This window comes from Dromiciops gliroides, chromosome 3 (genome assembly GCF_019393635.1).
Source record: "Dromiciops gliroides isolate mDroGli1 chromosome 3, mDroGli1.pri, whole genome shotgun sequence".
NCBI lineage: Eukaryota > Metazoa > Chordata > Mammalia > Microbiotheria > Microbiotheriidae > Dromiciops > Dromiciops gliroides.
The window spans coordinates 604,708,124-604,733,840 of NC_057863.1; the positions used below are offsets into that span (position 1 = coordinate 604,708,124).

General features: G+C 41.5%; 1 protein-coding gene across 3 annotated transcripts; it reads right to left on the reverse strand.

Annotated features, from left to right (window-relative positions):
- Window positions 1–1,945: 1,945 nt before the first annotated feature.
- Window positions 1,946–24,129, reverse strand: FAM76A (family with sequence similarity 76 member A). Of its 3 annotated transcripts, none has more exons than XM_043996715.1 (10): window positions 23,984–24,129; window positions 22,000–22,064; window positions 18,306–18,360; window positions 16,966–17,118; window positions 14,880–15,037; window positions 12,123–12,209; window positions 11,451–11,582; window positions 7,038–7,173; window positions 5,052–5,153; window positions 1,946–4,362 (listed from the first exon to the last, which is right to left on the reverse strand). In XM_043996715.1, exons 1-10 carry the CDS (start codon window positions 24,062–24,064, stop codon window positions 4,276–4,278), a joined length of 1,056 nt encoding a protein of 351 aa, XP_043852650.1. In that variant the 5' UTR covers window positions 24,065–24,129; the 3' UTR covers window positions 1,946–4,275. The 3 variants fall into 3 exon arrangements, with proteins under 3 accessions (XP_043852650.1, XP_043852647.1, XP_043852651.1); XM_043996712.1 differs by having other exon boundaries at window positions 7,038–7,176; XM_043996716.1 differs by lacking the exon at window positions 11,451–11,582.
- Window positions 24,130–25,717: the final 1,588 nt, after the last annotated feature.

Here is a 25,717-nt window from a genome sequence, read left to right on the forward strand (position 1 = left end):
TCCTCTCAGTTAATCAAGTTATCATCCTGTGGTCTCCTCCCCTTCAGCTAGTCCACTTCATTAGGTTTTGTTGTTGTTTTTTCATTTTTTGTGTGCCCTTTTCCAGAAAGGATTTCTCTCACTTCATTATCCAGCTCCACTTTCTGTTTAGTCTAGACCCTCATTACCTAATTCATGACCCCTGTAATCAAACTACTCTCTCTTTTCTTTGTATTCTTCATACAATCAAAGCTTCCCAGGTATCCATTCTAGGCTTAGATCTCTAGGCACTTTCTGCTTCTGCCAGGTTCCCTTTTCCCATTGCACCTCACTTTCAGAATGACAGTTATTGCAGGTGTCAGAGAAGACACTGCCTCATAGTAGTGTTCCTCCCCATTCCCAACTAATCTATACCCTTCTCTTGTTGACCTTCTCTCTCTCTCTCTCTCTCACACACACACACACACACACACACACACACACACACACACACACTTGCCTGAAAATCTCATCCTGTGTCCATGCTCTTCCATTCTTACAGGTGCTCCCAGGGATTCAAACCCTGCCCCCCCCCATAGGACAAGTAGACTTTTCAGGCACCAAATCCCCCAAACCTTTTTGATCCTCATTTTCCTTCACCGAGAGAAGCATCATGGAACTCCCTCATACTTCCAAAGCCCTCCTTCATCCCCCCCCTGCCCCCCCCCTCGACTTACAGTCTTTCCCTCCTCCTGCAGGCTCCTCTGAGACCACAGAGGTCACGTTCCCCTCTTTACTGGTCCTTGTTTTGACTCTGGCAACATGCATTCCTCCCTATCTTCCTGCTTCCTTTGCCCTCCCCCTTTTGTGTACCCTCCTATATTGTAATGTAGTCATACTAAAGAAGCATTCTCCTGTTACCAGGTTCTGTTCATGTCCCTTCTGCCTCTTCACTGTCACCATTACCAGATTTCTACCTTCACTTTATTCCATGTGGAAAGAAGTCATTTAGTGGTTTTTCTGTTGTCACTCTGTTGCTGTTGCTATCTGCATTTCCTGAATTCTGTTGTTGGGGTATTCAAGAAGCAAATAATCTCTTCAATTCTGGTTTTCTTTCTAAAAAATGTTTCACATTTGACACTTACTAGCTGTGTGACCTTGGGCACGTCACTTAACCCTCATTGCCCGCCCCCCAAAAAAGGTAGAGGAAACAAGGGGAATTTCTAAAAAATGTTTCAAACTCTTCTTTATGATTGAATGCCCATATTTTGTCCTGTATAGTTAAGCTCTTATATGTAGGGCAGGTCCCTCTGGGCTGGATCCTGAGCACCAGCATTCTTCAGAACACATTATTCCATTCCCTCCTACTTTTTCTGGTGGATGAGGAATAGTCTTGCATTCTTCAAACACCCTTTTGATTGTATGTGAAGATCTGTCTCCTCATGGGTTGCAGAACTTGTTTTTCAATTGAATTAATACATTTAACCAAAATGGGGATAATGATAGCTCTTACCCTCCAAGGTTGTTGTGAAAACCTTAAAGTAATATAAAATGCTACCTTCTAGCTACTACTACTACTAGGATTGCTCCCCATGTCTAGCACTCATTCCCTTCATCTTCACCTATCCATACCCTTCCCTTCTAGGCTCAGCTCAGGCATCACTACTTCTACAAAGCCTTCCTTTATCCCTCATCTGAACATTATCACTCCACCCTTATCACATTCTACTTCACCTTGTACTTATTCATGTTTTAATCCCACCAGCGGGCTATAGGATGGGGAATGTCATTTTTCTTCTGTATATCTCCAGCACAGTGCTTTGCATACATAGCAGGTATTTTATAAAACATCTGTTTAAAAAACTGGTTCTCCAGGATGGTTGCAGGCAGTCTTGCATGAATGCAGGGGAGGAATAAAGTAGATAACCTTTTAAAGAAAGTACCTTTTCCTTAGGACTATATATTCATATAATGACCAAACAAGAAATGAATAGAAAAAAACAACAATTGTATTTCAGTTGATATGAATTTTTTACACTCTTACATCTGTCAAAGTCTGTACAAACCAAACATTCCTGCATTTTAAAATTTCCATTATTACAAATATACAAAGAAACAATGGTGTTACTAAAAGTCACCTATCCAATTGCATGATAAAACAGCATTGTGATTTTAAAAACCAAAATTTCCAATCCAGTGGCCCCCTCCCTCCCTATTGAAATCTAAGGAAAGTTAGAAAATGTGTGAATTTATTTCATATTAAATGTCAAGACTTTTAAAAAAAGATTTAGTACAAAACTAAGTTTGTAATTTTATGGTTTCACACTTGATGTGACAATTTTGCAATCTTTAAGGTTTAAAAAACAGTATCTACCCCATTTTTTCCAACCTTTTCTTCAAACTCTGAGTAAATGTGTCTGAAAAGTATTGTCTCATCTTTATTTAAATGCTTTGATTCGAAAATGTACAAAACTAACAGTACTGCTGGTCCCCTTATTTGGAAGGGAACCTGGCATTTCAAATGACAGCAATGCATGGACAACACCCATAGTTTATTTATACCCCTTCTAAATAAGGCAAAGAGATCCACTCCCAGATCTGTTTTTACTAATTTTGTTAATTTGTGAAACTTTTGAGATGTCAACAGACCTGGAAATAGCTATAATATTAAGCCACCAGTGTACTCCATTCTTAACTGTAATACTCTGCTTCTAAGAAATACATGGAAGTTGAACTTATACCTATAATTGTGGTAGCTTAGACTCTTTTCTCTCTTACACACACACACACAGACACACACACTGCTGCTTGTAGACCGATGGATTAATGAGGTCAAAGTAACAGGTAACCTATAGGGTTTACCTAGTGTGTTTCATGGCCCAGATGGCAAACTCTCATCCCAGGTGGCTTTCTTCCAAATGTATGCTGGGGTGACAAAGGTGGGGCCTATTAAGAGCCTGCAAACAGAACTGCAAATCTATCTCCACTATGGAACAAACAGTCCCAAAGTGCACTAACTACTGAAGGTAAGTCAGTGTGTCATCTTGGACAACACGAAAACAGTTATGGCCAAGGGTAGACTATATACAAGAAAAACATCTTTCCATCTTATTTCCATCAAAACTTGGGGATGGTGTCTCTCTCTCTCTCTCTCTCTCTCTCTCTCTCTCTCTCTCTCTCTCTCTCTCTCTCTCACACACACACACACACACACACACACAGAGCAGCACTTCTCTCAATCTTTCCTTCTAACTCAAATACCCCATCCTGAGATGCTCATCTCACTATAGTTTGCAGCTTTTCCAATCCAGAATGTTCCTTGGCAATGACTTGATCTGACAACTGGTGTTAGGAAGGAAAGAGATTTAAAAAGCAAATAAGTGGCAGTGTGAAAGAATTCAAAATTAATTACATAAAATGATTAGGAAAGTGAAACTATCCAGTACAACCTGGACAAAACTTTCTGCCCTCATCTAAAGAGACAGACTTTTGAAATCACCATTCCCTTCTAAAATGTCTCCTCAGGTGCCCTTTTTTCAAGGGTCCTTAAAAAACAGTAACACACACACACACACACACACACACACACACACACACAAACACCGCCTAATGTAACACTTCTGAATCCAACTGTTTCACTCATCTTAACCATCAAAATTATGAAACAACAAGGCATGAAACCCGATGAAATCGACAGCCTTTTCTGTAGCCTAAATGGAGATCGGGTGGTTATTCCAATAATTATCATAGCTCTATCACAAAGAGAACTAGCTGGTCTGAGTATTCCCCTTTCTCAAGAAAAAGAGTTTTTGTTTTTTAAATAAATAAACCTCTGTCTTTATATAGTACAAAGTTCATAGTATACCTGGAAAAAAAAAGTATCCCCTGAAGCAGCAATTGTAATGGAGAGTGGAAACCTCCATTGTGTTAAGTCCTATTAGGGTGGCAGCTTCTGAGTTGGAAAGATGGCAGTGACAATATTTACCCAAACGCCAAACTATTTGCTCATGGGAATTAAAGGATGCAGGGATGGGGAAAAGAATTCTTTCTGCACAAAACACTGAGCAGTTACCACTATAGAAAACAAAAAGCAGTACAAAAAATAGTGCTATCCATTTAACCCTGACACCCTCCAGCATTCGATCCTAACACAACATACCAGGTGTTTCCACCTTGCCCACAGCCACAGTATAAAGAGGGACGACTGTCACAAAAAGGAGATTCCCAGGGAAGCTGACAGCTCCCAACACAGCCATGCCTCCAGCACCAGCCCAAGACTCCACCTTGCTGCTGCTCAAGAAGCTCCCGGGATATTTTTCATGGAGAAGTCATTGCTCCCGACTTCTCGGACTTTTTGCCTTTGGACAAAGCTGCTGCTTGCTTCAACAGCTCTCGGTTTTTGGCCTGGAAATACAGTGCAAGGACGAGGTTTTAACAGATGGAGACATATGACTTACATAGGACAGGAAAAGCTGCAAAGGTAGAGACACATGTAGGAAGAATAAGGAGGGGGGAGGGAGAACAGAGAGAGCAAAGAGGTGAAAAGCCACCAAAGAGCATGTGTGGCCCCTGAAGGGAATGAAGTCACCCTTGAGCCTCGTGACCACAAGGAATGCCATCATCCTGCTGCTCAAGGGGTTCTACATCCATGAACCATGGAGATTCTTCTGGTGAATACTTTATAATCGTGATATCTGAAATTATATTCAGCCCTAATGTGGCCAAAAAAGGTCCAAAGTTTTGAATATCATTATATTTCCTGAATGAATTAAATCTGAAAAGGTATAAGGGTAAAAGATACTTATAGATCTATATATGATTTAAGAAAACCACGAGAGAATAGTCTTCCAAGCACTTAATCCTTTAAAATATAGCCAGCTCAGGGGCAGCTAAGTGGTGCAGTGGATAAAGCATTGGCCCTGAATTCAGGAGGACCTGAGTTCAAATGCTGCCTCAGACACTTGACACTTACTAGCTGTGTGACCCTGGGCAAGTCACTTAACCCTAATTGCCTCACAAAAAAAGAAAAAGAAAACAAAAATATAGCCAGCTCTATATACATATTTCACCACATTAAAAAAACCCTGCATCACCTGTAACTGCTCTGTGACTTCTTTGTGGGTCTTCTCCATCTGATTCATCTTGGCTCTCATCTGAGACTCCTGGTACTGTAGATCAGCTTTCAGTTCAGTAATCTGAAAATAGACAGGGAATTTCTTTGCATTAAGGACCTGGATGACCTCTCAAAAAGATCATCTTTGAATCCAAGGGATCCCTCCACCTCAAGGTCCACCAACTAAATCATCTAAAAACCAATGAACTGGTTTTCCTTTTCTTAAAGATCTCTAGGAGATTACATCCATTCCCTAAGTAATATGTTCCTAACATAACAACCATCAGAAAATGTTCTGTGCCATATGGTTAGTACACAAAATCTAATCCATTCTTTAGTTTCCTTCAGACCAAATAATTCCAACTTCAACCTTTCCTCATGGAAGTAATTTTTCTACACTGCATTTCAGAACTATTCGATAAAACCTCTTCAATTGCTCCAAATTCTTCCCAGTGAGTGGTACTGACACAAAATGGAGGGCATAATTCACATAAATAATAGTGGGAAGAATACTTTGCTAGTACTTGCATTTAAAAGCCCTCTTACTTAGATTAAACTCTTTTATCACCCCTTTTAGCTCTTAAATCACTGATCCTAAGGTTCCTGACATTTTTTTCTGTTGGGTTCAGACATTTTCTATCTTCTATTTCAATAGTATTCTTCTGCTCTTTAAATATATTAACTTATACTTGTCCCTACTGATTTTCTGCTTTTTGCCCGTTTCTCTGATTTATGAGTCATTTTAAATTTTATTCCTAACTAGAAGCAGTGTTGGGCCTATGAAAAGTTGATGTTATTGACAAGCTAGTAACCAACAACCCCAGCAAGTTCATCTAGATAATAAAGACAAAATAGCTGAACCAGCCTCTTTCTCTTGAAAATATATATACTTTGGTTTAAAATAGTTGTGAATATGTAGGCATAAAGAAGAACTAGATGAGTTAAAATTTCATGAAGTGAGAACCACTTTCTCCTATAACCTTCCAAATTGAGAAGCTGATTCCAAGACTTATATAAACTGATGCAAAGTGAAATGAGCAGAACAAGAACATTGTACACAGTAACAACAGCATTGTTTGATGATCAGCTGTGATAAATTTAGCTCTTCTCAGCAATACAATGATCCAAGACAATTATAAAGGACTCATGATGGAAAATGCTCTCCACATCCAGAGAAAGAACTTATGGACTCTGAGTGCAGATAGAAGCAGACTATTTTCACTCTGTTTCTTTTTCTTCTGTTTCTTCTTTCACAGCTATGACTGACATGGAAATGTTTTATGTAATTGCACATATATAACCTATATCAAATTGCTTACCATTTTAGGAAAAGTGGAGGGGAGGGATGGACAGAAATTTGGAACTCAAAATTTTGTAAAAGTGAATGCTGGGGCAGCTAGGTGGCGCAGTGGATAGAGCACCGGCCCTGGAATCAGGAGTACCTGAGTTCAAATCCGGCCTCAGATGCTTGATACTTACTTACTAGCTGTGTGACCCTGGGCAAGTCACTTAACCCCAATTGCCTCACCAAAAAAAAAAAAAAAAAAAAATCCAAAAAAGTGAATGCTAGGGGGCAGCTAGGTGGGGCAGTGGAGTCAGGAGGACCTGAGTTCAAATCCAGCCTCAGACACTTAACACTTACTAGCTGTGTGACCCTGGGCAAGTCACTTAATCCCAATTGCCTCACTTAAAAAAAAAAGTGAATGCTAGAAAATTATCTATACATGTAATTGGGAAAAATACTATTACGAAAAGAAGCTGATTCTAAATATCACACAAGAGTGAATTATCAGGAAAACGATGGAACAAAAGAGAGAGCAGAATTTTTACAGGACTAAAATATGGACACCTTTCACATGATGCCTATCTAAAGAATAACCTTCCTATCCTCCAAGGTATCTTATATCACATATACATATTACACACACACACACACACACACACACGTCTGAACCAAAAATTATACCTTCTTCTCTTTCTCTAATATCATCTGATCCTTCTGATGAAGCATCTTCTTAAGTGTGGCCACTTCTTCCTTTAGTTGGGCGATGATGACAAAGTGATCAGTGCCTGGGGAGTCCAGAGCTAAGTCTGGTGAAAAGCTGCTTTTAAAAAAGAGGGAGAGCAAGAGATTAGATGAATTTTCTGTCTACTCTGTTTGTGGTCCCTGGAGCCAGGCTCTGGTTAAGGTCATTGAATAACTACATCTGAACCATTCCAACAACGCACCTGCAATAACTCAGTCTTTTCATTCACATTTAGTACTCACATAATGCCTCAGTGGCACTAAGAAGATTTTATCTTTGAGCTATTTTAAAGATCTTGCCGGCTTAACATGTTAAAATTTTATTATTTTATTCTGAATGGAATATCAGACTCGTTCCCTGAACAAATTACAATTTGGAGGACTTTGCATTCACTTCTCAGAGTCTCCCTTCAGATGAAATCTTTCTGCACTTTAGAATAGAAAGTTATGATTTGGTAGAACTGTTGAGCAGCTGCATTCCAACCCAGAGGCAATCCCATCTTACAGCCATAAATGAAGAGAGACTTGATTAGGAGAGAAGCCAGGTTTCCCCAAACCTAAGGAATTTAAGTAATTTAGCATTAAAGAGCTTTAACCATCTGGCTACTGTTTGATTCTCTCAGTAAGAAATTTCCATGACTGTCAGACGCAAGAGAAAAAACGGGGAGCAGTGATAAAACCCTAGGACCCCCTGCTGGTGTTTCTCCCTGGGTTCCAGAAGAACGCCATTTTAACAAAGTGGCAGTGAACTAAGTGTGTTGGACTCCTGACCTTGCTAATACTACCTGTGTGCCCTGAAGCTCCCTGGGTTTTAGTGTAAGATACTGGGGGAGGGGGGAGGTTAGACTAAATCCCCTTAATGTCCTTTCCAGGTCTATATCTATGAAGAGAGGGATCTATTTCCCGAATTCTCTCCATATAGAGAATTCCCAAACAAAACTCTGACTTCTCCTAATTAGCCTTGAACTGGGATTAGTAAATTCAGTGACATGAACTCAGTGACATTAAAGCACATGCTCGAATGCAGGTGGTTTCTACCCATGCAAAAAAACAAAACCAAACCTGGAGACAGAGGTAGCTAAGATTCAAGAAGGGGTGAGCAGAAGCAGAACAGTCACTCCTTGTTACAAACACATGGTGAGGCAAAGGGAAAAGACCGAGGGGGCCAAAGAGTAGTCCTTGATGCTTATGGGGAAGTACAGCTGGGACCCAGTGGCTAACCTGCAATACCTCCTCCCAAGGATGCAGAGCTAAGAGAGTGTGGTGCAATATGGGAGGATCCGGCCCAGCCACTTGGCCTTGTACCCTCAGGAGTAGCCTTGCTTTTAGGAGAGAAGGCCCTCCCCTCTAAGGAGAGCTTACAAAAAGAATCTACAGCTGAAGAAGACAAAACAAGTAAAAGCGATGAAATAGTTCAAAATTATGTTGGTGACCTGGGCTAGGGGAACTGCAGGACCTAGGACTATCCTAGACATCGAGCAAGAGGACACTGTGTCTGAAGAGAATACCTTCAGGTTAGAGTACTTCTACCCTTTGCTGCTAAATAGGGCATGCCCACCAGCCCTTCAAGCCAGTCCAATCTTATCATGGCTCAATCAATGGCAATCCTAGCAGCACTAAACACCAACCATCCTGCCGAATGAACAGGTATACTCAGCACAGAAGCTTCTCAGGGAGGCCCCCAGTATCAACATGCACATATGTGGCATACACAGAAGAGAATTAAGTGGAAGCTTCTTACTAGAGTTTAGTCAAGCTCCATAATCCCATAGAAGGGCTGAGCACCAGGGAGCTGAAGGTCAGTCCTGATTGCAAAACTCGCTCGCACTGAACAAGAAACTCAACCTCCCGACCATGATGAGCATAGCTAACATTTGTAAGAGTACTTTAAGGTTTTACAAAGTGCATTAAACAAAGCTGCTAGCTCTCTGTGTAAACAGATCATAAGCCATTCATAGCTTCTCATCACATTCAAGTTTATCAACAGCCCCATTGTAGATGAGGAAAGAAGCCACAAAAAAGTGGTTCAATGATCAGCCTTCAACTGATAATCAATCAACAAAGACTTATTAAGCACCTAGTCTATGTCCACCACTGTGCCAGGCATGGAATTGAATCCAGGTCTTCTGGTTCCAAGTCCAGACTCTTTACACTAACCCAGATGAATAGAGAGACAGAAGGAAAAAAGAAGAATCAAATGAAAGGAAGGTTGAATTCATCAAAACCTCAGCCATGTTTCAGAGGAAAGATTCAAAGTAAGTTGCAGAGGCTAGAAGAGGGTGAGGAGGAGAAATTATGGGGATAAGTGGTCTTTTTATTTTATTTTATAAAGTCAGCCCCAAGGCTGGCTACCAAACACTGACAGAATGCTATCCGTTGAGACTGTTCTGACTTAAGAAAGTTAGATAAATGTGATTAAAAACAACTGCTGTTGGGGCGGCTAGGTGGCGCAGTGGATAAAGCACCGGCCCTGGATTCAGGAGTTCCTGAGTTCAAATCTGGCCTCAGACACTTGACACTTACTGGCTGTGTGACCTTGGGCAAGTCACTTAACCCCCATTGCCCCACCAAAAAAAAAAAAAAAAGAAAAAGAAAAACAACTGCTGTATTTGTTTCCTAGAGAAAATAGTAGTAAGGAAATATGAGGGTTTTCCCCTCCAAATTTGATACTTTTTGTTACAATTTCAACAAGGCAAAATCTGCAAGGAGGAGTGAAAGGAGGCAGTAAAGGAGGAAATCTGATAGGAGGTTGGAAAAGCAAAATGAAAGGCCAAGAAATCCTGAGAATGTGAAATTTCTGGTTAATTTAATTAAACAAATAATGTGGGTTACACAAAGTCAAGCTATTAGATAAGGGAAATGTAAAGTTTGGAGAAATTCATGAAAAAGAAGAGACAGAAAGTGGGAAGTTTAAGAAACTTGCAGAAGACAAATGAATACCAAAAATCAAAGGAATGAAATATAAGGATAGGGGTGTGTGAATTTTTAAAAAGTCAGAACAGCCAAGGAGGGAATGTGTTATCAATGCACTGAAAATTAAGGAATTGTAGGGTGGTTGTAACAGTTGTTTAGAAATGATAGTGACTAGAATAGTTAGTTATCTATAGCAGAAGAGCTCAATAAATGCATTGATTTGACTGTCATTGTTAAAGAATAGTCAGAGAGAGTACTTTTTTAAAAAAAAGAAAATGGGAAGCAGAAAGTAGTCCAAAGGGACTGAAGAGGAATGCATAAGAAAAACTGATTTTCACTTATGTTTAAGCTTTAAAATTTTCTGCTAAAAAGAAAAAAATTAGTTAGCTAGAAAAGAAATGCATAAAGAATTATAATAGAGAAATATCAGAATCTGTATGTTTTAAAAAACAATGTATATGTCTATGCATTTCCAAAATCTATTTTTAATAAAAACTATGAGAATGTGAATAGCTCTTTAGAAAAAAAGCTTCTATGTAAAATCTAAAATAGTTACTACTTATCCCTTAGTTCAGAGTGGACCTGTTATTGTGCAGGACATTCTGAAATTTGAGGTTTCCAAGATTAAGTCATACTGCTCACTAGGCAGGACAGTGTCCCACTATAGAAAAGCAGCCACCTTCGGTAATTCTTTTATAACATGAACAGTAGCCAGACTAGAAAGGCAATATTTCAGCCCTAGCTGTGAGCAGATTCCAAAGTAAGGCAAAAAAAAAAAAAAAAAAGGAATCCAAGAAACCCAAATGACAGAGAATCAATCACTTTACAGTAAGCTGGACTTTTTTTTTTACCAGGTAATTTAGCCTTATGCCAGGGTGAGTAATGATCTAACCTAAGTGGCAGATAAGTTCTTCAGAAGGCCCTGGCCTTGGCCTCACTGCCTGCCTTTAGCAGCCTTCTCTTTAAATCCTGTAGTCATCGATGCTCACACCTTCAAATCTTTCCTTGAAGGCCCGACCACGCAAGCTGGAGGTGATGGGAAACAACCTGCACTAGCCCAGGGTCTTTGGGGCTTCTCAGGAACACTGAATCTGACTGGAAAGAAGAAATTCCTTACAACTCATTCCCCCACTCAATTTGCACATTTAAATTAGGCTTTTTTCAACAAGTAGATTCAAGAAGTCCAGAATCAACAGGACCAGCTATCAGAAGAGCCGCTATGAGGGACTTGAAATAAGTTGAAATGATGACTAATGAATGATAAGTGAATTAAAAAGACCTTCTATCCCACTAAAATCAATAAAAGCCAGCCCTGGAGAGCCTGCACGATGATCTGCTCCCGATTTCAGTCTACTCTGGAGGGAGATCCTTCAGGGGGACACTTTCCAGAACGGAGATAATTCCAAGGATTTAGGGGAAGAGCATGTCAGGTGATCTCACTTCAGGATGCCAGTGCCTGGAGGAACAGGATAATGGTTGGCACCAAGACTCTGTTGGGAAGCAGCCCACTGCACCAACACGGACGGGGCACTCTGGATATTAGGACAAAGCAGCTCGTAAGAGGAAGGAACGCTGAGAAGGAGAGAGGAAAGCGAGGAATAAAAATATGCATTTATACAAGTTTAAAATTAAATATATAGCTATATATCTATATCCATCTCATGCTTTCCTTATACAGCTTCTGAATTGGTCACAGAAAGGTCTCACCTTTTCTTTCTGAACAGAAGGAAGACAACATGGACTGAACCAGCCTTCATATCTAAAATCTATTTTCACTCTAACTTGCCTGCTCTGACTATGAGACTAACAAAATACATATACCAGGGTGTGCTCCCAGTATAGTCCACAATGACAAAGTGGCCCACAGTTGTTGTCAACTTAGAACTATTACTGCTACTGTGAAAGGCTATGCCTGATGGACTACAGGATTGTTAAAATTGCTAGAAATCCACTGAGGAGAACAGAACCATAGACAAATATCAACAAATGTAAGCAGTGATACAAGCACCTGTGTCTAGCAGCAAAACATTATGAAACATGCTCCTCTTATAGAAACTGCATATGCATCTCATGTCACACACACACACACACAAACACACAAAGCTAGCTCACCTGTCTCCATTAGCTGTGATAGCATCAAACTTAGATTTCTTCTTTGGAATTTCATTCTGAATTGAAGATGTGGACAGTGTTTTTTGGCTTTTAAACAACAACAACAAAAATGGAATACATTAGAAACAGATCAACAAAATGTTAAATGAAGTTTTATTACCAAATGTGACTACCACAAAAGGCCCAGGTTATAGCTATGTAATGTGATAACTCATTTTCATATTATTTAAGTGAATCATGCAAACAAATTACTTTTCAATTACGGATCCTGGTTCCTAGGTGGCTGAACAGCTAAAACAGCACCTTACATTTACATGGTTCTTTATAGTTTAAAATAACAATAACTCACATTCCTACTTTAGCTCTAACAAAGCACTTTACCTGAAATGACCTGTGAAATAGGTAGTGTAGGTACTGTTATCTCCATTTTGCATATAAAGAAGAGAGACTGAGAAGGATCAAGTGACTTGGCCAGAATCATCCTGACCAGCAAAACAGCAGAACCAGAACCCAGACCTAGTTCTTTAGTCTCCAAGGTCAGTGTTCTTTACAGCACATCATGCTGTCCCCGAACAAACAACCTCAACATCAAGCTTCTGAGTTGCATTCACAGCCATAAAACCCAGGTCAATAGAAACTTGATCTTACTTTAACCTACTAGACGCTGAGGCCCATGGAAGTGTTAAAAACTGCTGCCCTGAGACCTGTGGGGTTCACCCCTACTCTGTTTCTGAAAGCATCAAAAGCTGAAATACAGCTCAAACCTATCTCTGGCTTCCACTTCGTTTAATCATATCCATATATTAAGACAATCAAAACTGCCAGAGTGTAAAGGAGCAAACTTTGGACCAAAAAGCAGAAATGAAGCCCAGTCCTATTTCTAGCTCCACATATTATCCCTGGGAATTAAAAGCTAGCTAGAGGGTATAGTCTCACATAACCCTAAATCATGGCATAAAGCAGTGGTGTGTGGTGGTGATGGAATAGTATTGCGCTCTAAGAAATAACAAGCAGGATGATTTCAGAAACGCCTGGAAAGGCTTGTATGAACTGATATATAGTGAAGTGAGCAGAACCGGGAGAACGTTGTGCACAGAGGCAGCAATACTGTTTGATGAAGAACCGTGAACAACTTAACTATTCTCAGCAATACAATGATCCAAAACAATCCCAAAGAACTAATGATGAAGCATACTATCCACATCCAAAGAAAGAACTGATATTGATTGAACACAGATGAAAAGCATGCAATTTTTCACTTTATTTTTTTCATTCCCCCCCCTTTTATTAGAGTTTTCTTGTACAATATGACTGATATGGTAATGTTTTACATAATTGCACATATATAGCCTTTTTTTAAAAGTGAGACAATTGGGGTTAAGTGACTTGCCCAGGGTCACACAGCTAGTGTTATGTGTCTGAGGCTGGATTTGAACTCAGGTCCTCCTGACTCCAGGGCCAGTGCTCTATCCACTGCGCCACCTAGCTGCCCCATCATATATAACCTTTAACTAACTGCTTACTGCCTCAGAGATGGGGGGAGAGGAGGGAGGGAAGGAGGGATAGAATTTGGAACTCAAAACTTTAAACAAAAATGTTTATTATAAAAAAAATAGTCTCAGCCTAACTTCTTGTCTGCTATCTTCCATGGCCTCACTACAGTTAATTCCAACAATTCATTTTCTTAGACTGCTTTAGATGCCAGGAGATGGTGTGGAACAGTGGGAAGAATACTGCATCAAGGGACCTGGTGAGTTCCAAGCCCAGCTCAGCCACTGACTGTGTGACCAAGCCATTACCTACTTCACTTGGCCCCTATTTCTTTGTTCATGAAAGGCTTTTATTTATTATCTGAGAACCTTGCCTAACAGAACTCCTTACTCAGTCCTTCCCATAACATGCTAGATATTCTGAAAAGGAGTCTGTGATCACAGTTACAACAGGACCTCTGACTGGTTTTCCAAGTGAAAAGTCTGGAATGTGGTTTAGACATTTACCTAAATGAGGAGTAAAATCAAGCATTTGCACTCATGCATGCGCTCTCTCTTTTTGCAGGACGATAATGGTTAAGTGACTTGCCCAGGGTCACACAGCTAGTAAGTGTCAAATGTCTGAGGTTGGATTTGAACTCAGGTCCTCCTGAATCCAGGGCTGGTGCTTTATCCACTGAGCCACCTAGCTGCCCTGAAAACCAAGCTCTCTTGCCCCAAAAAACAAAATAAAAATTCCCCCATAAAGAGTGATTGGCTTGGGGGGCGGCTAGCTGGCGCAGTGGATAAAGCACCGGCCCTGGATTCAGGAGTACCTGAGTTCAAATCCGGCCTCAGACACTTGACACTTAACTGGCTGTGTGACCCTGGGCAAGTCACTTAACGCCCATTGCCCCGCAAAAACAAAACAAAACAAAAAAAAAAGAGTGATTGGCTTGGCTACAACCAGGAGATAACCCTATTCATTCAGGGGTCTTAAAAATATTCCATGTGATGATCATGGAAACTTCATAAACACTTCCTTAAAGCATCACACAAAATATGGCAGTAAAACCTGACCTCATGTGGAACGTACTCTTGTTCCTCTGAAATGTATTGCCTGCATTAGGCAATCTGATAAATGAGCTTCTTCTATGAGAAAACTACAGAGGCAAAAATACAAAGAATTATGCAAAACAGCAACTCTATACATCTAAGGTGCTGAGCGTGCAGTCTGAGTCTCCAGTGAGAAAGCTGGTGGCGGTGACCACAGGCCTCTCTGCCTTACCTGTTAAAATGACTCCCGGAGCTCAGCCGGCTGTACTGCTCCTTCTCTTGGTGGCCTGCTCGGGACGAGCTACTCAGGTGCTTTCGCTGCTCTCTGGCTTTCTGTAGGACTCGCTTGTATGATAATGTACACAGCCAACACAGTAACTTCCCATCCACCTGTAAGACCGAGACAAATGAAAATGGAGATGCTTGCGTCCCTTTTTCTCCCCAACTCAGAATTCACAGGCCAGTGCCAAAATCTTCCAAAAGACACGGGGCGTGGGGGCTGGGGGGTGGAGAAGAGCATGAATTCAGTGACCAGCACCTTCAAAACAGAGGGCTTAGTATGAAGAAACAGGACGAGAGTGATGCTGCTTCGCCCCAGATGGCAAACAGAACAAGGAGCAATGGGACTAAGCTGTGAAGAGACAAATTTCTCTTGATTTAAGGAAAAGCTTCTTAACATTCTGAGCTATCCAAATATGGAATGGGCAGCCTTCACAGTGAATGAATTCCCTACCACAGGGGTCTCCTAACCAATGCTGGACAATCAATTGTTAAACATGACAGAGGGGGATTTTTATTCCAAGTACACTTAGACTAGGTTAGGAAGTCCATGGATAAATTTCAGGGAGGGGTCATAAACTTGGGCACTAATCTTTGGTTTCCTCTTGTTTTGCACATTTAAAAACATTTTTCTAAGAAGGGATCTCTAGGTTTCATCAGACTGCCAAAAAGGATCAGTGACACAAAACAGGCTAATTCTAGACTGGATGGGTCCTGAGGTCCCTCCGAAATTCTGTGAAATTCTGTGATGCTAATAAGGAAGTCAAAGAAGGGAGTGGGGAGGAGAAAAGACGAAGGGGTGAAATGTAGTCCATTCAGCTCTTTCAATATCTTTGATGCGTCACAGTGGTAAATGGGCTAAGTTTACAAAATGAAAACTGTCCCATGAGCAAAGTATAAAAGAGAGGAATCATCCCATAGTAAGAAATCTAACGCCTTCCCTCCTATATGAAGGGGAAAGGGGAGCATGATCATAAGAAATGTCTAAACTTCAGAACAGCACCAAAAAAACAATGCTCAACAAAGCCTTAAAAAGATGAATCCTTAAATGCAGCATAAGTGTAGGAAACACATACCATTAGACTTGTACCAAAATGAAAACCAAAGATCAGCTTTTCATTTTATATCTAGTCTAGATCTCATTAAGTACTTTTCTTATGCTCCATCTAAAAACCTATGTGACGCAGTGGAAAGAGCCCAGGCCATAAGTCATGATGCTAGGGGTTCAGTTCTTTAATTCTGCCACTTACTAGCTATGTCACTGTAGGTGAGTCATTTGACTTTTTCTCATCATCTGCCCTACCTCAAGGGATTATGAGAGCAAAATGAGATAATGAAAGTGAAAGGGCTTTGCACACAATAAAATTATATATAAAAATAATAGCTAGTATTTGATGGCATTTTAAGCTATCGTTGGGATTGTCCCATCAGTCCATTAAGTATACCTATATTATACTTTTAGCAATGGAAAAAAAAAAGATCTGATTTCTCAAAATGTTAGCCTGAAGGTGTGATTTTTAAATTTATAATTATAATGACCAAGCTTGGCCATAAGAAGAGCTTGGTCATTATAATTATACAGCTTCTTTGTTCTTTCCATTTCCACTGTTATCGTGTATATTCTCTTCCTGGATCTGCTTACTTTCCTCAGCATCAGTTCAGCATGTTTGTTGAATTACATTGTGCTACTGTAAAGGTGAAGTTTCCCAGAGAAAGCCTCATTTTTTTAAAATAAATCTACTGAAAGAATGAAATATTTTTTAAAAATCTATCTTCCCTTCCAATTTATTAATAAAGAGAGCCTACACTCCACTAAAGTAGTACCTAGTAAATTTCCAATTACCCATCAAGGAAAAACAAGACAGATGATCCTATGCGTGAACTTGAAAAAACCCCATGTCATCAAATTTAACTACGGTCTCAGAAAATTGGCAAAAATATTAAATGATATATCCTATAAAACTTGATAATTCTGGATAATGATTATTATTCTTGAGTTATTTTCTTTAACAAAAGCATATTGGGGGAAAAAAACTCACCTTCTTTCTGTCATCTTTCCTGTCAAAGGCACACTGTTGTTTGCACTGTTCACAAGAGTATGGTGGTCCATACTTCTTCTCTGAGTTTGTACAGCGCTGACATTTATTGCCAATAAACGCTGCAATAATGTTGCAATACTGACAAGGCTTGGGCTTAAAGAGAAGAGCAAAGGGTTAGATAAAAGCTTAGTCTGACAGCCACAATAAAAATAAACATGTGTTGCTTTTTACACAGGAATGGTGGGTTTCAGTTTGGCCTGCTCTCATCCACTTTTAGGCTGTTGTGGATGCCCCCACCAAGGCTGGCCAATCCTCCACCTAATGAAGTCTTTCTCTTATTTCAGAGTCCAGTTCAGTTATCACCACTTCCATATCTTGGTCCTTCATCTACAAGTGATCCCTCAGTTTCTTGAATTTCTCAGGCTACTCTGACCTCTTCTACACATGTAAATTGTTTTTAATGTTTGTTTGACTGACTGTCTCACTTCACTAGGAGATCATAAGTGTCTGAAAAGCACAGACTGTTATTTTCCATCTTTATATCACCAACACTTTAGCAGTATCTTTGCATGTAATAAGCACTTATGATATTTGTCCAATTGAAAAAAAAATATGTCCACTTTTCTGTTCAATGATGTACTTCAAAGTGCTAAAAAGAAATCAACAGAACCAGTCCTTTGTAGAAAGCAACAAATCCTTCCACATTTCTGAAAAAACATCTTTTGTTTTGAGGTGCCCCCAAATCCTGTGTGTTTATAGTTCAAAATTGAACTAAAGCTCGTAAGATGAAATAAATTTAACCATCTAATACACAAGGCAGTTGATTCCCCTGGTTCCTACTTTTCAAAGAGCTGTTCTGGATAGGCTTAAAGTTTGTAGCATGCAAATTGTAAAGTAGCTCACAAACACAGAGAAGCATGGGAAGACTTCTAAGAACTTAGGCAAAATGAGGTCGGTCAAGCAAAGCCAGGAAAAAGAGATTCTGTACACAATGACTAAAACAATAAAAATGTAAAGAATAATAACAACAAAACCATGCAAACACTGTATGATTATAATAACCACATGTGGCCCTGAAGAAGAGCTGAGGAAATGTACCTCTCTCCCTTCTTGGCAGAGGCCACTGACATGGGTAGTGGAAAACTGTAGCCCCTGGCCGACTCAGGTGGCAAGCTGGCCAGCCTGACTGAACTGATCTCTTCCCTCTCTCTTTTTTTTTTTTTTAAATTCTTTTTTTTACATGAGATGGCCTTCCTAGGGGAAGATCTATTTGGGAATATAAAAAAAAGATATCACTAAAGCACTTTGTAAAAGTTAATTCTTGAGGGAAGTCCACTTACCGTTCCATACAACTTTACATTCTGAGCACATTTCTTGCATATTGTATTGGTTTTACTGTCAAGGAAAAACACATAATGGTCTTCATAAAGAAAAACTGTTTTGCCTAGAAAAATGATCAATCCATAAAGACTAGGAAATTGCCTTTTAAGAAGTATTTTAGTGATAATAATATTCACATCAACTCAAAATATTACTGTCTGGTCAGTGACTCTGTCAATGCTATGCCACCTACAGATTATAGGGATGTGAAAATAAATCATTTAATAAAATTATTTCAGGTAGAGGCTACCCTTTCATTTTTGTCAAGTAGGGATAATGGGGGGGGGGCAGGGGAAAAGATGTCAATCAGGAATTTGGCAGATAAGGTGACTTTGTTATTTAGTTGTTGCTGATATTCCCAAAGTACCAGAAGTATAACTGGTAACTTCTGTTATAAACTGGATCAATAAAAAATATGAAATCAGAACTGGAAGGTCTACAAGTGAATTCACTTGTAGTGAATTACTGGAAGGGAGAAAAATCCTCAATAAACAACAACGAATTTTGAGATCTGAAATTAAGATATATTAGGAGAAGTATGTGGGACAAATTTAGGAGGCTTTATTCAGTGCTGTTTCATGTTTTCCTTCATGAGCAAAGGCAAAAAAAATCACAAATGTGAAAATTAGTGAAGCTATAACTTAATATTTGTCTATAATTTGTGCATTAGTTTGTTTTCCATAAAAATATAACCTCATGAAAAAAGTAAGTGTTCCCTCATTCTCTTTTTGAAATTCTAAGGGCCATAATACAAATCAAATAAATGTGCCTATGAGCTAATGATCCAGGTTTGCAAAAATGATCAGCTCCCCTCCTAGGCCCATTCACTTTAGGGAAGTTTCTGCCTAATGTGACATTCAGTTGGAAATGATATTCAGAACAATCCCATGGCTCTAAGAGAATATAAAAATATTAACACTTCAATATATTTTAAAATTTTATGACTAAGTATTTTCCTAGGCTAACTGCAAAAAGAAATACCATAGAGCTTTAGAGTGATTTGAAGGAAGGAAGGAGGGAGGGAGGAAAGGAAGGAAGGAAGGGAAGAAAAGAAAAGGAAGAAAGGGAAACCTAAACAAAAGTGAAAAAATTACTAGTATAAAATATCTTCCAGAGCAATTATCATCTATTTCTGGAGTAAAAATTAACCTATAAGAATCCAAATGAGAGTCTTGCACTGCTATACTACCAATGCCTCTTCTTTGTATGTTGCTTTGAGGTTTATCAGGAGTTTTGCTAACATCTGTACCAGATAGGTAGTGAAAATCATTGATCATCCTCATTTTATAGATAAGGAAACAAAGGAAGAGCTGAAGGGACCCAAGGTCACACATTTAGTAAGTGTGGGTGTTAGGTATCTTCTGACACCTAAATTATCACTATTCCCCTGTAAGGAATTGTGATTTGGGGTTTCTATGACCCCATCTTTGCTTCATTATGGTCAGACTGAAAAGATGTAATCTTGAAAAGCCTAAGAGAAGATAGGTGTGTACTTGAAGAGATTATAGAACAAACAAAAGGAACTCTGATCATATTTGTCATGTATATTAGGTGGGACTGAATAACACAAAGAACATTTATTGAGTCAAAGTATCCAACTAAGTACCTAAGCCCCACCTAGGAGTTCCCCCACATAGGCCTGACCAAATTACAATGGGGACAGTCCAGGGGCTATGTTGAACCAATTGGAGACTCAGCATGGCTAAGAACCTCCCTTCCTGTGGGAGAGGCAGGAAGGGGGAGAGGAGAGAGAGCTCTGGGAGGAACGGGGAAGAAAGGGAGAGGGAGAGAGGGAGAGAGGGAGAGAGGGAGAGGGAGAGAGAGAGAGGGAGACAGAGAGAGAGGGGGGGGGGAGAGGGGGAGAGGGGGAGAGGGGGAGAGGGGGAGAGGGAGAGAGGGAGAGAGGGAGAGAGGGAGAGAGGGAGAGAGAGAGGAGCTAGTGGTGGTGGTTGACCTTCGGACCAGGAGACACTGCACAGCTGATTCTCCTTGGAAATACAGATTCCAGGTGGTGGTGAGCTGGAAGCAAGTTTAGGGTTTGAGTCAGTTTTTGTTCCAGGGAAGCTGTTCTGAGTAGCTGAGGAAGCAGAGCTTATTCAAGGTACCTGGAGGCCTTTTTACTCTAGAGATTTAGATTTTAACCATCTGGGAAGTGGGTCATATTTTTCCCTTTCTCATTGTCCCTAGCTCTATTAACTTCACTTGTGTTGTAAATTTTGTTCCCATTAATAAAACCTGATTTGTTTGTGGAAAAGAGGCTGTTAATCTCCTTTCTTATCAGTCTGAGAGAAATAACTAAAGAAAAGGCAGTTTGGAAGAAACTCTGAACCTAGAGGTCTCCCATTATTTCCTGAACCCCAATATTATGTCGAGCTGCCCAATTAACTCTCCCCATACTGAATTTGACCCATACAGATGGGGAGCCAGCCAGGAGTTAACGAACCCAGTGGATCTCTTTAACCCCTCCCACTGCCTCTCTCATTTAGCCAATCTCCCTTACTTTTAAAACCTCTGGGGAAAAAAAAACCCTCTGAAAGCCTTACCTCAAGTACTAGCACTTATCTTGCTGGTCAGAGAAAAGCCAGTCCATTTTAAACTGTACCATGATTGAATATTTTTCTTATCTCATGCCTTTTCTCATTGGAGTATTTTGGGGCTACATTATATCCTGGTTCAAATGGATGACCTACTCAGTATTTCTTCATAGTCTTACGTGTTTTCTCCTCATCTATATAGTATGAAACCTTTGGAATAATAGAGTGGGAGAGCCTGTCCCCCTCACCAAGCACATGTTTAATATTACTGGAAGCACTATAACTAAATTTGAACCTTACTACGGTAGTATAATCATAGCTCTAGTGACTGTAAATTTTATTCTCTCTGTTATCAATATTGTAACATGGCATTTTCTCATAAAAAGCTGGAAAGAGAGAAAAGAGTCTGATCATAATGAAGCAAAGATGGGGTCATAGAAACCCCAAATCACAATTAATTCCTTATACCCCATTACTTCTTGCTGGCAAAGGTAAATCTGTTCATTCAAACGGCTTTTTAATTACACATAAGTCTATCACCAAAACTCTGTTTATTCCCATTATGTTCAAAATTATTAGTTTGCACGTGTTGACATTTGGAAAACATGGGGGGGAGGAGAAGGACCCTCTGCTAAGTGCAACAAGAATCCTGACCCAAAGGCTGAATGCTGAGCTTCTGTGTGAATTAGTCAATGGGCCTCACTGGGAAGGCTCATTTGCATGGGAGGGCAATCTAGACTGTCAGTGTTGCTTCCAGTAAATTGTCAGATTATATACATTTATGGCTTCTTCCACATATTTCTTAATGAGGTGATGTAAGTGAAGTAGGAATACAAGTTTCACATGTGGTCAGAGACAATAATTCTGTATTTAGAACAAGACTACCATGTTTCCAAAAGTATATGAGTTTCTGCTATGTAATACTGAGGTACAGAAAGGGCTCAATTGAATATTATTTTAAAAAGCTAAGTTATAATAATGAAGTGGGCAGGGGCTAAAACAAAATAAGCAGCATGAGTAAGAAATTAAGCATTTTTCAGAAGAGCACAGTGGTTTCTTGTAGGGGGAAATGTGTTTATGAAAAAGATAAGAGAAAAACCACTATCAATGGAAACTTTACCTTTCCTGCTGGAATTCAGTCCGACAATAGGTGCATTTAACAATAGGATGTGCAATCCGACACTCCTGTAACAAAATACAATTGTTAAAGTTGGGTGTTAAAAATACTTATTAACGGAGGCCACACAATATGCTGGAAAGAATCCTAGACACTATTTGTGTAACTGGCAAGTCATTTGCTCTTCCCCTCAGTCTGATCGCCTACAAAATGAAGAGGACAACCTGTGAGATTCCTTTCCATTTTCAAGAGATCATACAGGATAAAAAGAGAAGAGCACAGGATTTGGAGCCGGGGAATCTCTAAGGGCAATAATCCAAAATGCATACATACACCTATTTCTTGGGACCCAAATAAATATTATGAGACCACACATGACACTCAAGTATCAAAGTTCTCCAGATAGCTAATAAACAGTGGCAGTAGGAAGATACCCTAATTTCATCAGTAATATGTAAAAAACTCACTGCCAACATAGGAAAGACAGATTATTATTTACTTTAGAATATTTAATGAGTTACGGCTCCAGAAATAGTCACCCAGATACATGGTGACTTGTAAATATGATGTCACTTCTCTATGCCCAATTCACCTGAAAACTGTGGACAATGCCACTTGATAGGAAATCAGATATCTTGGTATTAAGATTAAAAGAGATGAAGCAATTTACTAAGTACTACAGGATTTAGCGCTGGAAGGGACATTATAGATTATTTAGGCCATGCCAGTCTCTTCATTTAACAGTTAAGGAAACTGAGGTACTAAAGGGTTAATAAGTAGCCAAACTGGGGCAGCTAGATGGCGCAGTGGATAGAGCACCGGCCCTGGATTCAGGAGTACCTGAGTTCAAATCTGACCTCAGACACTTAACACTTACTAGCTGTGTGACCCTGGGCAAGTCACTTAACCCCAATTGCCTCACTAAAAAAACAAAACAAAACAAGTAGCCAAACTCACCTAGGTATTAAGCAGTAAAGATTCAAATCTAATTCCTCGGCTCCCAAATTCAGTGTTTTCCCCACTACACCACTTATGCCAGAAAGCAGCCATGAAATAGGACAGAATGCTAATTTTGAGGCTGAAAACCTTTTGACTTCTTTTTTGGCCAAAAACCTATTTACGTTGCCTCTAGGACGAACACTACTGGGGATGCTTTTTTGAATTCCTATTAACAGCAGCTTTGATAATAATAAATAGCTGATAGGGATACAAGTGCTTTAAGGTTTACCAAGCACTTTATTCATCTTTCTGGGGTGAGGCAGAAGCTATTTTTATTCCCGAATTATAGGGAAGAAAACAAAGGTTCGGTGTCCCGCAGCTTGGAAAGCTTTTCTCGACTCCAAGTCGGCTATCTATTTAAACCTGGCTGAAGCTCTTAGGCATCATCCAACTCTTCCCACTGGACCACGACCCCTTCCCCTCAGAAAAAGGGTGATTCCTGCCCCTCCCTTGGGCAGCAGAGGGGTGAGAGATGAGCGCGCAGAACTTGCGATCAGGAAGACCACTTCCTAGCTGGGTGAGCCCCGACAAGTCCCTCCACCTGTCTGGGTCTCAGTTTCCCCATGGGTACAGTGAGGGAGTTGGCCTCCACCCCTTCCAGCTCTATCCACGCAGACGGTCCTCGGACGCCAGCTGTTGGGCCCCGGGGAAGAGGTCGAGGTGGGCGGGTGCCCCTTTTCCCTGACCCTGGCGTGGAACCAGCCCCGGGCCGTTGCTAAGCACCGGAGGAAGCCTCGGGCAGGCGGGCCTTCTGGGCCCTCCAGGCAGCCCCGCGGGAGCTCGGCCAGGCGGAAGCTGGGCCGGGGTGTCCCCACCCTTTGTTTCCGCCCCTCTCCCCGCTCCCCTCGGCGCCGGGCGCGACTGGCAGCTCCGCAGGCCCCCGCCGCTACCCCTAACGCGGGCTGCTAACGGCCACCGCCCCCTTGCGGCCGTCCCGCCCCGGCCCGGCCCGGCCATCCCGCCGCCCGCCGCCGCCGCTGCTAGTCACCTTGCACAGCTGCTGCCCCTGGGACAGCGCCTCGAAGGGGAAGCGCTGGTGGCATTTAGTGCAGGCGTAGAGTGCCGCCATGTCCTCCTCCGGGTCTCAACCCCCGGCCGCTCTCGGAGCTTGCCCCGCCTCAGGCTTCGCTTCTCCCCCTGACAGATTCAACCCCAACCTGTAGCCACCGGAGGAGGCGGTGGCACCAGCGGGGAGGGGCAGGGCGGGGCGGTGGCGCTTCCCGCTCACTCATTGGCCGGACCCGACGTCTATCTCAAGAGGAGAGGCGGAGCCCGGAAGCTTGGGACGTTCCGATTGAGTGGACCAGACAGACGCCATGGGTGACGCAACGAAACCGCGGTTATGTAAAAGCCAGGGTCACGCGGGCGGGCAGTCTAGAGAGGCGGGGTCCACCGTGGAGGGTTTCGCTTTTCTCCTAGAGCTTTTGGTGTCTGGGTCGCGCCTACACCCTTTTCATTGCCTTCTTTTCTGCCCGCCCACTCCTCGCAGTTGTCACCCACCCCTTACGGTGGGGGTGGAGGGAAAACAAACAAACAACAACAACAACAACAACAACAACAACAAAAAAACCCAACCCGCAAGTCTCGCGAGAGACTTCTGCCCTGGCTCCCAGGGATGTTGAGATGCACTCCGCGAGTGCCGAATCTCCTTTAAGGAAAGGGGAGGGGCCTGATGGGAGGAGTAAAGATGAGAGCGACAGGGTGGGGCCTGGGAAGGAGCGGGGAGGGGTGCAGCAGCACGGTGGGGGGGGGTGGGTGGAGGTAGCTAGAGGGCGGGGTGACTTGTGGGGCGGAGCCAGAGTCCAGACAGGTGAGAGGAGGAGCAGCCGCAGCATCCTTACTAGCGAATCTGTGGCCTGATTCTGGAGACAGGTGGCAGATAGCTCGGGGTTTGAAATTTGTGGGGTAGGTGAAGGGTATTTGAGGAAAGGTAAGCCCCCAACTCAGTGGGACTGGAATTAGAAGGGAACGAAAGGAAAGGAAGAGAATGAAAATGATGCCATCTTGTTCTACTCCATATGAGGGAGAGGGTCCTCAACAGAGAGGAGAGTTCTGAGAGGGAGACACCCCCCCCCAGAAATGGGAAAAGGAGGAATCATGAATAAAGGCTATCTTAGAGGGAGCCCTCCCATAAGGAAAAAGAACTCTTAAGAATGATCCCGGTGGGGCAGCTAGGTGGTGCAGTGGACAGAGCACCAGCCCTGGAGTCAGCAGTACCTGAGTTCAAATCCGGCCTCAGACACTTAACTCAGACACACTAGCTGTGTGACCCTGGGCAAGTCACTTAACCCCAATTGCCTCACTTAAAAAAAAAAAAGAAGAGTGATCCCGGGAAGCTAGGTGGCACAGTGGATAAAGCACCGACCTTGGATTCAGGAGGACCTGAGTACAAATATGACCTCAGACACTTGACACTTACTAGCTGTGTGACCCTGGGCAAGTCACTTAACCCTCATTGTCCCTCAAAAATTAAAAAAAAAAAAAGTGATCCCATTCCATCCAGACTCCTCCAACAGATTGCCCCTTCTGTCATTATTCCCAGGCTATCACTTATTTTCAATCTCTCCCTATTGATTCACTCTCTATTGCCCACATCTCTCCTCCATCCTCAAAAAATGTTCGCCCTTTATAGCTAAACCCCAATAGGTGTCTCCACTTTTTCTCCTCTCACTCTCTTCTTAACCCCTTGCAGTCTGGCTTCTGACCTTATCATTCCACTGAT

Excerpts from the sequence above, each read along its gene's own strand:
- FAM76A (XM_043996712.1), bottom strand. The coding sequence starts at position 24,064 with ATGGCGGCACTCTACGCCTGCACTAAATGCCACCAGCGCTTCCCCTTC. Across the intron at positions 17,119-18,305 it reads ATGTAAAGTTGTATGGAACG|CCCAAGCCTTGTCAGTATTG; the intron begins GTAAGTGGACTT and ends CTTCTCTTTAAG. Across the intron at positions 12,210-14,879 it reads TCCGGGAGTCATTTTAACAG|CCAAAAAACACTGTCCACAT; the intron begins GTAAGGCAGAGA and ends GTTGTTTAAAAG.